The sequence below is a fragment of the Malurus melanocephalus genome, unplaced genomic scaffold, assembly GCF_030028575.1.
Source record: "Malurus melanocephalus ecotype Western Australia unplaced genomic scaffold, MMel_1.1 scaffold_23, whole genome shotgun sequence".
NCBI classification, from domain to species: domain Eukaryota; kingdom Metazoa; phylum Chordata; class Aves; order Passeriformes; family Maluridae; genus Malurus; species Malurus melanocephalus.
The window spans coordinates 4,274,941-4,286,304 of NW_026623255.1; the positions used below are offsets into that span (position 1 = coordinate 4,274,941).

The following is an 11,364-nucleotide window of genomic DNA, read 5'->3' on the forward strand; positions in this document are numbered from 1 at the left end:
TTCAGTTTAGCAGAAGGATTATCCTCTCCCAGATATCCATCTTCATGTGATTAGGTTAACCAGAAGTAGATTTTGCTACCCGAAGAATGTGAATAAAATGATTTACTATTCCTTCCCCAGGGCACACAAATTTATGGTGTCATCAGCAGAGTCAACACCTTCCCTGAGTGAATTATGGAGACACTAATGTGCCATTACTGCCAAAAACGATGTGTCCCAACACGGCTCCTGTGAGCAGTCCTGCCCCAGCACTGGCCATGCAGCTCTGCCACCAGCACCTCTGTCACCAGCACCTCTGCCACCAGCACCTCTGCCACCAGCACCTCTGCTCTGCCTCCCTGCCCAGGCTGGATGTGGGAGGAGAGTGACCCATGAGATTACTCTCACCAACATAGAACAGGTGCAGAGGCAGATCCAAAATAATCCTCTCTCTACAGCCATGAATTTTCCAATTCTGTGAGTCTGCTGCCTTAAACAGCTACCTGCTTTTCCTATGCTGAAACTCAGTGTGGCCTAGAGGAAACYACACAATATTCTTTTTGAAGCATGGAAGAAACAGCTGAAGAAAACACAAACCATTTACATTGTTATTTAATGCAATAAGTCTTTCAGATACCATTATTCAGTGAAGAGCTAAGTAAAGAGCCTCCTGCTATCATTGGCAATGACACTCAATTAAGCTGAGCACATCTAAATTATGGCTTTTAATTAAAAAGAAGCAATGTCTAAGATGGCACCAACATGTTTAAAATTTAATGCATTTCACACCAGATGCTGGAGTCATCAACATAAAAATCTGTCGACAACATGTGCATTTTTAAAATGGAAAAAACTATTTTTAAAATGTCAAACACTCTAAATTTATAGTAACACATCTCAGTGGCCTATCTGGCTTCATGAGCTTCCTATTTAACTATTCACAGATGAWAAAAACCTTTCTGAATATGAATTTTTGTTTTTAATTTAAATAATTATTTATTATCTAAATCTTACAAATTGAGAGCTTTCCCAGCTTGGTAAGTTAGAAGTAAAAAGTKTAATTTTCATGAAAGATAGATTTTTTTAAAAAAATTCTCTCTTGTTAAGGGGATCATTTGTCTCCCTAATTAATATTAAATCTCACATATATCTCTTTGCCCATATGAAATCAAGCATGGAAGTCATAAAATCAGTTTATGAGTTCTTGGGTAAAAATCTYTCTTCCTTTCCAACTTATTTTTTACCTAAATGGCACGCTGGACAGAGAATTAAAATATTTTCTCAAAGACCTTAATTCTGAAAGCCAGGTTGTCGCTCTTCTAGTCATTGTCATCTACTCTGCAATGAAACCAAAACAGCAATAAAAGGTAGAGCAAAGGCAATCAGAACTACAGAAGATGGGACTTTTGTGGCCTAATGTTTCTGGACTGAAAAAATTAGAAACAGAAATTAGGGACATATTCCAAAATATCAGCTTGAGACTTCCCCTCTATCAGTGTATCAGCTACCACAGAGATAAAAGCCAACCTTCTGCCTCAGCTTTAGAGTTTCAGAATTCCTACTGATGGCACAAATGGGAGAGAGGTAGGAAAACTGCCTTCTTCGTAGCACCTGCTGAGCTAAACAACCTTCTTCCCTACTAATGCTTCCCTCAATACAAACCTTTTCATCGTTTTCTTCAGCATGCACTAGCTTTCCAAGTAATAGACAACAAGTAATGAGATTATGGACATAAAACATCCAGACCACAATGCTTACTATTAGCCTGGAAGCACAACTTGCACAATACAAACAGTTGCCATTCAGCTAAGCCAAATCAGTGAGCAGCAAATAATATTTAGCTATTTGGGGTGTTAAGGATAAGTTATGTTCGACTCTGGGAAGTGGCTATAACGATCTAGGAGCACTGGGGAATGATGCCACTAATAGCTTCTACAGATCGCTGCAGAGTTTTCCTCTTTCTTTGCCTAAAATAGCACAAATATTTAAAAATCTGAGATTATACATATATTCATGCATACATGTTCAGAGGACAACCTGTTTGTGCATGAAGGAGATCTGGCTCCTGTAGCTGGAGCCTTGCCTCTGTCTATATTATGTTCTTCAGTGCCACTCTTACCTTTCTTAATCTTACAAACCAGCATGAAACAAATCCACACTGTTGGTTTCATAACTTGCTTTAATCAGTCATCATCAAATTTCCTGTTCCCAAATTAGCTTGTACAAAAATGTAAAAAATGTTTACCACAAGCTTTCATAATTGAATCAAATATACTAAATCAGATAGAATAAATTTTCYATCCAAAATTTGCAAGGAGAAAACCAAACAGCAGCATCAAAGGATGATCTTATCCTACTGCAAATGCTGGCCTAATATTTATTTTCATTCTTTTGGGTTTTTCTCCAGAGTATCTCATAGTTTACCTAAGTTTAACTAAGACACTGACACTTTCCTCTTAAGGATGCARGATAAATAATTAATATTTATTTTAAATCTTCCCTAAAAGGCTATAGCTGGAGAATAATAAAAAGAAATTGCATTTCCACCCCCAGGTGCACAAGCAAAAAAATTTTCATTGATTATAAGGTGCCATCATTAAGAAGATAGTAAGGGCTTGGTTTCCTTCCCTGCTTTATCACCGCACTGTGATCAGTTTAGCCCAGTCCTTGGAGAAGCATTTCATTCATGGAGAACATTTGGAAGATGCTGAAATTATGTGACACAGCAATAAGTTGGCACATGGAGAGACAGTATTTTGAAAGGTCTATGGCTGTATTAGGGTCCTTTGGTTGAAAGTGTGCACACAATGGATCAGTCCTATCACCACTCAGGAGCAGTCTGATTCCTTGCTGAAGGCAGCTTTCCTTTAAGTGCTTCATGGCAAGAACCAACTTCCTTGAGGGCAAACTGAAAACTATGGAGTGAACTCTCCCAGAACYGTAATTATCACATTTATTTCAATAAAATTTCCTGTACTTCACATTTCTTTGTCTTGGCAATAGAAAGCATTCTTCSCATTACCACAAGGCATTGCAGGTAAATACACTTCCCCTATAATTGGGAAAGTGAGACCAAGAATGTGTCAAAATTCATTAAGCTGTGTTTCTGTGTAATGTGCGAAGGTGAATAACACGTAATCATCCAGGCAAAAGAGGAGTCAATATGAAAGAATCTGGCTATGGACAAGAGGCYGCTCATTTTACTGACATAATTCTACCATGACCACTCATAGTTTATCCACAAACATCAAAATATTTCCTGGTCTCTGTAATTAATACAGRTAGAATRCATTCAAAAATTTGGGTGTGYAACCCTGTTGTCTCAAGGACAACACCATATCCCTGACTGGCAGTTGCATGGCAGGTTTTATGGGAAATATTCACAGAAAAAAAACAATGAACAATCACATTTACTATCTAAAATGGCAAATATCTAATGCAGGAAAAAACATTATGTACTCAGATGCGAGTGAGTAAAATTATTTACAAATAAGTGTCTTAGTTTAATAATCATMATCATAAATCTAATTTTTTACTCATATTTACAGTGAATTTTTCAATGGAACATGACTGATTCTAAAGTACAGCTTTGAATATCTTCCTGTGATTTTATTCCTGAAAACAAATAAGTAGAAATCTAACAGAAATCTCCTTTTCTTAAATTGCAGATATCTGACAACATGCTTTTATTTTTATTTTTGTTTTGTGTACTAATCAGAACAGTAGTGTACAACTGTAATGTACTTTTTTATGCTTTGATCATGAAAATACTATCTATTTTAAGGCAGCTAGAACACTGGAAATACTAAGCAGAAAAAGTTAATTTSTGTTTTGAGCATATTGATAAACAAAGTCTATGCAATATAAACTCAAATTACTTTTGCCAACTTTCCTTTCTATATCCCCTGGGGAAAAAAATATTATTAGGAACTTAATTCCATTTTTATGCCCACAGTTTATTGTTCTCAAAGATCAAAAAACCCAGATGACCTGAGAAATTTTTAAACATTGCTTCAGATGAAAAAGTAGAAAGTACCTGAGAGTGAGTATTCGCCTTTTAGACTTTCGCTTTCTCGGATTAGGAAGGCTCCTGCCTGGTTTCCAGGGTGTGACAGTTGTCTCTCGGCATCTGCTCGTTTGACTGGGCCAAAGAACCATCTGAAYAAATGAAAACCATTAATTTTAGCATTCAGTGAAACATAGCAGGAAGACAGTTTAGCTTTTATAAACATGCTGCATATTTACTAAGAGATAATCTGTGCTATGTTAATTAAATGTCAATAGTGTGGGGGGAAAAAGCCAGTGAGAGCTACAGAACAAATTTATTGGTYGAAAACACTGCTAACTCATTTGAGTGAAATCTGGATTTTATTGCTGATGAAAAGTCATATTGCTTTCAAGGCAACAAGCACTCAGAAGTGACAGACTGATCTTGTCCCAGAAAAAAATCACCAAGAAATTTTGCCAAGGCTACAGGGGCAGGAATTGATGCCAAGTCCATKGATGCAACTTGAGCTATGTAGGGGTGCAGGTATGTGCTAGCATCCCAACATCCTAAAAGCCAAAAGATCTCTGAAACTGCAGAAGGGCTCTCAGACTCCAAGGCGAAAATCACTCTGCTTCCCCATTCCACTGCCAYGTCAATACTCAAATGAATTACTGGCAATCTTTCAGCTTTGAGGCTGTTTGACAAACAAACCCAGCRTGTCCCTCAAGTCACTACAAACATCTCAACACCTGTGTTCTGTAAAAATCTACTCCAATCTATACCTTTTAAAACATTTTTCCTCTCTCACTGAACTCTGTAGTTCATAAAAGCTTGTTCAAGAAATTATTTTAATTTGCTCCTCTGAAAATAAGATTTAGCTCTCTTGCTRCTTTGTGCTGAGTTTAAATTAAACGGAAATAAGACAGAGATGAGTCAGCATTTTCAAATGGGGTGGTGTTCAGCTTCCTTCCAACAAACATGCAAAGCTCTTTCCAAGATTAGCTCCACCTCTCATTTGAAGCAAATGATGATAAATAGGTATCAGAAATATGCCATATACTCATTGGASAACTCATTTTAAATTAATCATAGCTAAAACTATTATACAAACTTCAAATATAAATCAATGGACCACAGGAAAGTTGCCTACTCAGTTAACTATTTCATTTGTCAATTACTAGTGAAAAGTAGAGGGAGTCATCAAAACACTATTTTAGTACCTACAGGGCTTGTAGTCATCAAGAGGAATGGAGGAAGTAAATGAGAACACTGGGTGATACCTTACCTGATCAAGCATCAGTCAGGGTACTGACAAATGGGTTTGTATTGACAAAGAGGAAATAAAAAGAGGGAAATACAGAGAGCACTAACCCACACTGGATATGCTTTGTTAACAGAAGAAATTTAAAGACAGTTTTTCCAGACMATATTCCTGTCCTCTGACTTGAAGATGATGTGGATGAAATAGGCTTTGATACATATTTGGCAAGCAAAGTAATCTCACTAGAAAGCTGAAATGTGTTAGCAGTAATTTTAATTAGTTAAATGTGTTCATTAATTCAACTAATTAATTTAATTAATTCATTCRTTAGACTGTAGAAAACTAAGTAATCAATAAACATTCAAAGCCTTGAGTAAATTTCTTGTCAAAAGAATGAGAAGACAGAGTACAAATTCAACTGTATTCAAATCCCAAAGAATATCTGTCTGCCCTAAAAACTGATTTAGAATCTTTCTGAAATCTCTAAATATACCTGGTCTGAGAATTACATGTGAAATCTAACAAACTCTATGAGGTGAAAAAAAAATTGAATATTTTTCCCCTTGAACAATAAGATATCACTTAACAATGCTCAAAATGACAGATCTTTATAGAGTGTATAAGAAGAGGTGTTTAATTTTTTGTCTCTTTTCTTCACGGATTACAAGAATTGCATCTTTTCAAAAGAATTTAATTTTCTACCAAACCCAAAAGAGTTTCCAATGCATTGTTATCAAGACTGGATTTTATGGTTAGGATAGTGAAAGTATAGTCTTTATGTGACTCAATATCTGAAAAAATCCTGTCAGTAACTCAAATTTCTAAAGCTGAAAACTTGAGTAGCAATACAATCTATGCARCTAGAGGAAATTGTTGGTTTATTTTGGAAATGTAAATTTATATAGCATTATTCAGCGTATGTAAAACCATATCTACAATATAAACCATGATTCAGGAAAATAATATGCACATAAGTGCACAGTATTGAGGCATAAGTACCTGTTTCTCTGATTTCAAAACATTTCAACTTATATGCTAATTTTTATTAGGCTGGAAAYACTGCACTTAAATCTATATGAAATTGCCATTAACTGTTATATGGAGGACATATAACATGCAGGTTCTGACTCCAGATAGGCTTAGCAGTTAAAAAGATCCTAMCTTGCAAAATAAGATAATTAGAACAACAGTATTAGAGAAGGTAAGTGTAACTGAAGTTATTATGGAGGGTGAAAAGTGGACGCATATTGTGTATTASCTCATTTGCTGACTTTATATGATCTGATTAAAATGTTTCAGAAAAATGCAGAGAAAATTACTTTTAATAGCACTTGAATATTTGATTCTTAGTTCAAAGCCATTTGGTTTGCAATAATAATTATACAGTACCAAAAGTAATATCGAACGTGAAAAAACAATCTGCTAACTTCAAAGTAAATAATTTAATTTGTTATTCAGTTGGGTTTTTTTTTACAGAAGCACATCTGAATTTAAAGTACTATGTTCAGTGTAATGGAGGTTTAAATTCCTTTTACAAAGCATGAAGAGCTTATTTCGATTTCTAGCAATTGAACTTATGCTTCAAAAGGTTTAATATTTTACCTCATCCACAAGTGTGTATCTTAGAGCGAAAAGTGCTCTAAAAAGTAATAATGAATCAAAGTAATTACTCACCACAAGATATTGCTCTGCAGCATAGGAAGGTCAGACCAAAACAACACCCAATCCTTAATGAATCTATTCATGTTTTRTAGCTCAAAGACAGATGAAGGTTTTAAAACAGAACACTTGGAAAACAAGAACTAAACAYGAAGCACTATCCACTGCACAAGCAAAGTAACTTTTCTGACTTCAGTGCAGTGTATTGGCTTCGGACAGTCCAGGAGAAGTTTGAAGCAGCAATTCTTACACAGTATCACTTGGAACTTCAGTTCACAGCCAGGTCACTTCAGGGCATGATTGTCAGTGCTGGATCCGTAGATTACTAGGTACAGCACAAATGAGTGCATTCAGCATTAGGCACAATTTTCCATTTCYAGCAGGAGCTGTCTGCTTCTGGCTAGCACAGCAATAGTGCTCTTCTGCCAGTGACACCCAGGAATGTGCTTTCCTGGACAGGACTGAATCCAACATCCCAACTCCCTTTAAGTGTAGGATCCCAGATCTGGTTTGGGGGGATTGTTTGTAGCAGCTTCCTCAGAATCCCTTGCTTACACCATCATTCAYAGCTATCAGGAATACATTCATTAAAAATTCCAAAGGACTTCCAGGTCATTTCTGGCCACCACAGGTAGGAGGACTTTGGGGACAGAAAACATGACCTTCATGTGGGTCCATAACTAACACGGATTAACAAACACATCACTGCTGCAGATGATGCTCAGTACTGGAATACCAGTGAAATTTGTTGTGGTTATTGRGAGCTGAGTGATCACATTCCTATTGRYCACCAGTTCCACWAGAATGYTCATGATCACCGGATCACATCACCRRTCATAGCWGGATTTGTCATGGCATCTTCCCTGATGTGACAGTATCACTGCTGTGACCTCCAAAGACCTTCTTCAAGCAAAGGAAAGCTTCTTCTAGCTGAATGCTGATGTTTATACTTGAAGGGCAATGTTTTAAGAAAGAGAAATTATGTCACCTCACGCTAACTCCTGCCTCCCTGTTCAGCCCAGTTTGAGTTGAAACAGAGTTATGAGTTCAAGGGAAGTTGGTAGTGCTACCCGGCYCCATCGCTGCCTTTGCTGAGAAGCTTTCTGTCCTCCGGGGTGCAGTGCACTGCTCATCTCCATCTAAAAGTCAAAGCCCCATTTACCTGGCTCTACTTTCTGTCCCCCATGTTTTGCTACCTAAAAATCCACTAAGATAAAAACAATCACTTCACTTTTGAGTGGTGAAGAATAACATCGGCCAAGAGCTAAAGCAAAGAAAAATGTGGAGACAAAGTTCTCCAATGCTACACCACCAGCAACATTTCCAGTGCCTGATAACATGCTTAGAACAGGATAAAAGCCCCAATGGAAAAAACAAAATCCACTGAAAAAACGAAATATTCCTCTAACAAAAAAAAAAAAAAGTATGCAAAATAAGTTTTCTTTCCTCTCATTAATACAAAATCCCCTTCTGATCAAATCACTGCAATACACTCATTCAAGGCAGACTGAAGACTCTACAGAAGGTATCAACTAGTCTGGGAACTACAGGCTTTTTCTATCCTGAAATAAACTCCATCAACTACTCAGAACAAACAAACCCCCCCCCCCCCCCCCCAAAAAAAAAAAAAAATTGATTCCCAGCCATGCTCCAGATGAAAAAGCTCCCAGAGGAAATATTTTTTTGCAGTCTGCCATTCCTTGGACAGCCCTTTTTACAGACCATTCACCTCCCTACATTTGACCTCTCTTTTTGGTGTCTCCTAAATCCCTAACATGCTAAATCCTGACATCACAAGGTGTGTGCTGAGCCTTAGCCAAAACACCCCAGTCATGGGCCAGACAAAATACTTCTTTAGACTTGTCTTTCCTTGGGCAGCTCCTTCACAGTTGCATTCCAACATAAACTCTAAATTTATGATTAAAGACACTGTGTGCGCGCCCCTTTGGGATGTAGGTAAGGTGCCCACGAGCAAGCTAAGCACCAACTCTGAAATAACAGCTATAATCTTAAACTTTCTTGGAAGTCTAAGAAGATCCCTCACTGCTCTTTTGTTACCCACACTGAAAACCAGCAGAGAAAATGGTGTGCAARTCTGCCACCCATTTCCTTCAAGGCTCACCAGAGCATAGCTTGCCACTTTTATTCTCTACCATTACTTGGATTTAATACATACAGGAGCAAAGTCAGAATTAACTCCACAATGTCATATCTGAAGTAACTGAATTTGCTTTAATAACTAGCTGTAGCTGGGATATTGGGGGATTATTTCAGTTTGCAAGACACTGGAGGTAAGATAAGGCTAAAAGCAGAGGTCTGTGACATACTCATAATTTTATTAATGTTCAGTTAGAAGCAAAAATCCTGAAGGTYGAGTCAGAAGTAAGGTACAAGCATACAGAAAAACTGTGATTATTACAAAAAGAATGAAGAGGGAGGAAAGGGTAGGAAAATGCCAAGAAACAGCATGGCGAAATAACAGAATGAATAGCAGCAAATCAGTCACATGACATTTATTTTCAAAAATTACTGGAGGCATTAAAATGGACAGCACGATCCTATCRTGGATCAGCACTTTATGGCATAAGGGCATCTTGCTTCTCATTTTTCATGAGTGCTTACAGCTGGGATTTACTTTCTCATGGTAGGTAAATCTCATGAGCCTGCTGAATGTCAGCAGCTGAGAGAGTGTTGAGATTCCTGTGGTTCTCAACAAGAAGTCTCCATTAGGGAACAAATGATGATGACAAAAAGGTTAGCTGGCCCTCCAGAAGATTAACTCAAGTGTTTTAASTGTGCCTGTAGCAGTAGGCTGAGGAGAATTGGTTTCTTCAACCGAGAAGAGCAAAGAATTACTGCAATTAGAGGAAAAATCAGAGGCAAAAAATCCCCAGATACTATCTATACCAAAACCACATATATCCCAGTTTYTTCTGGAATGCAGAAAGCTTGTGTATCAGCTAAAACAAATAAAGAAAAGCACCAACAGCTTATGAAGTTTACATTCTAAATGCCTCAAAATCTACTGTCACAGAAAGCTGTAACTGCATGCTCAAGTACTTTGAAGTTAGGAGATGACAATATTAATACTGCTTTCAYGGCATCCACTCAGCCACTTCCAGAAGATGCAGTSTGATACCATCTTTAATTACATGGTCATATCCAATGCTCCCTACAATGCTGATATGAATGCTGCTCATTCAATAGTTACCCTCCATTTTGTTTTGTCATGGTGTAGATAGAGTTTATTTACTGTACATTGTTCAGCCTCTGCTCTCAATGCCAGTTACAAAATTACATGAATGGCTCCTTTCCTAGMAGCCTCTATTACAGCGTTCATGACTGCAATATCCAAATGCTTTACAAATATTCATTAAATTCCTTTTGTGGCACTTCTCCTTGTAAAATACTTTGTGTGTTAGAGAAACAGCCCAGAAAGGGACTAAAGCAATAAGACACTATTATAAATATTTTATATAAATTTTGGAAATTGAAACTTGAAAAGCGCAAAGCCTACCTTTCAGGCAATTTAATGTTCAGCAGTGTGTAGTAGTTTATTTGGACAGCAATAGGTGCTAACTTTGATGCCACAGAAGACAAGGAGAGATTCATGGAAAGCCACAGAGACGAGAAAGAGACAGAGAAATCCTTCAGGGTCTTATTCAATTATTTTCATCAGGGGACCATCCTGTGACCACTGCCCTTACTCAGCACATGGAAACCTGAACCACTCTTCACTGCTGTCATCCGTGCAGGACAAAGAGGGCTGCTGAACCAGCTTTAATCCATGCCAGAGCTGCATTATGCTGTGGGTAAAGGAGAGTGCAGAAGTAGAGGCAGAAGTTTACCAAGGGAGCCAACAGCAAGTAGTCTCTATGTTGGCAGGAAGGCTCCAAGCACTTTTGGATTTTCCCAAAATATCAAAAATAGAGAATTCTAATGAGTATGTTCAGTTATCAYACATGAAGTTAATTAAATTTTCAAAGCCTTGGTTAGTTTAAAGCAGTTTTCTTAGACAGCAAAAAAGCACATGCATTTAGTAAAGCAATCTTCCCTACTAGGTATCAAGCCCTTCCTCCAACATACATGAACAAAAGATTTCTYATATTGTTCTGAGCCACATTTCTTGCTTTCAGGCAGAGAAAGAGGCAGCCCGTACCTGGTATCAATCCTGGAAAGTTCACACCCTATCAGGTAAAGCCTGGAAAAATTAAAAGCAAATAAACAAGCTCTTCTGATAGAAAATATTAGTCTGTCTTACTTATAAGACTAATGAAGTAATAGCATTTCTTCAAGAGCTGATTATTCARAAGATTAGGAAATATCACTGCAGAGATGAAAACCTTCCTGATATAGTTAAGAAACAGATGTGCTTTACAAATGATGAGCTGTGTGCATGGAGAGCATAGGRCATGAGCACTGGCTGCTTCCATTTTTCCCTTCATAGTCCAGAGTTAATATGATGACAGTTTTGGGG

The 11,364-nt window shown here is 37.5% G+C and overlaps 1 protein-coding gene across 1 annotated transcript in view; it reads right to left on the reverse strand.

Moving 5' to 3' along the window:
* FRK (fyn related Src family tyrosine kinase) overlaps window positions 1-11,364 on the reverse strand; it is a 49,822-nt gene that overhangs the window by 23,204 nt on the left and 15,254 nt on the right. The window contains exon 2 of the mRNA XM_057390205.1: window positions 4,016-4,137. Coding sequence (XP_057246188.1) covers window positions 4,016-4,137 — 122 coding nt within the window. The remainder of the gene's footprint in view (window positions 1-4,015; window positions 4,138-11,364) is intronic.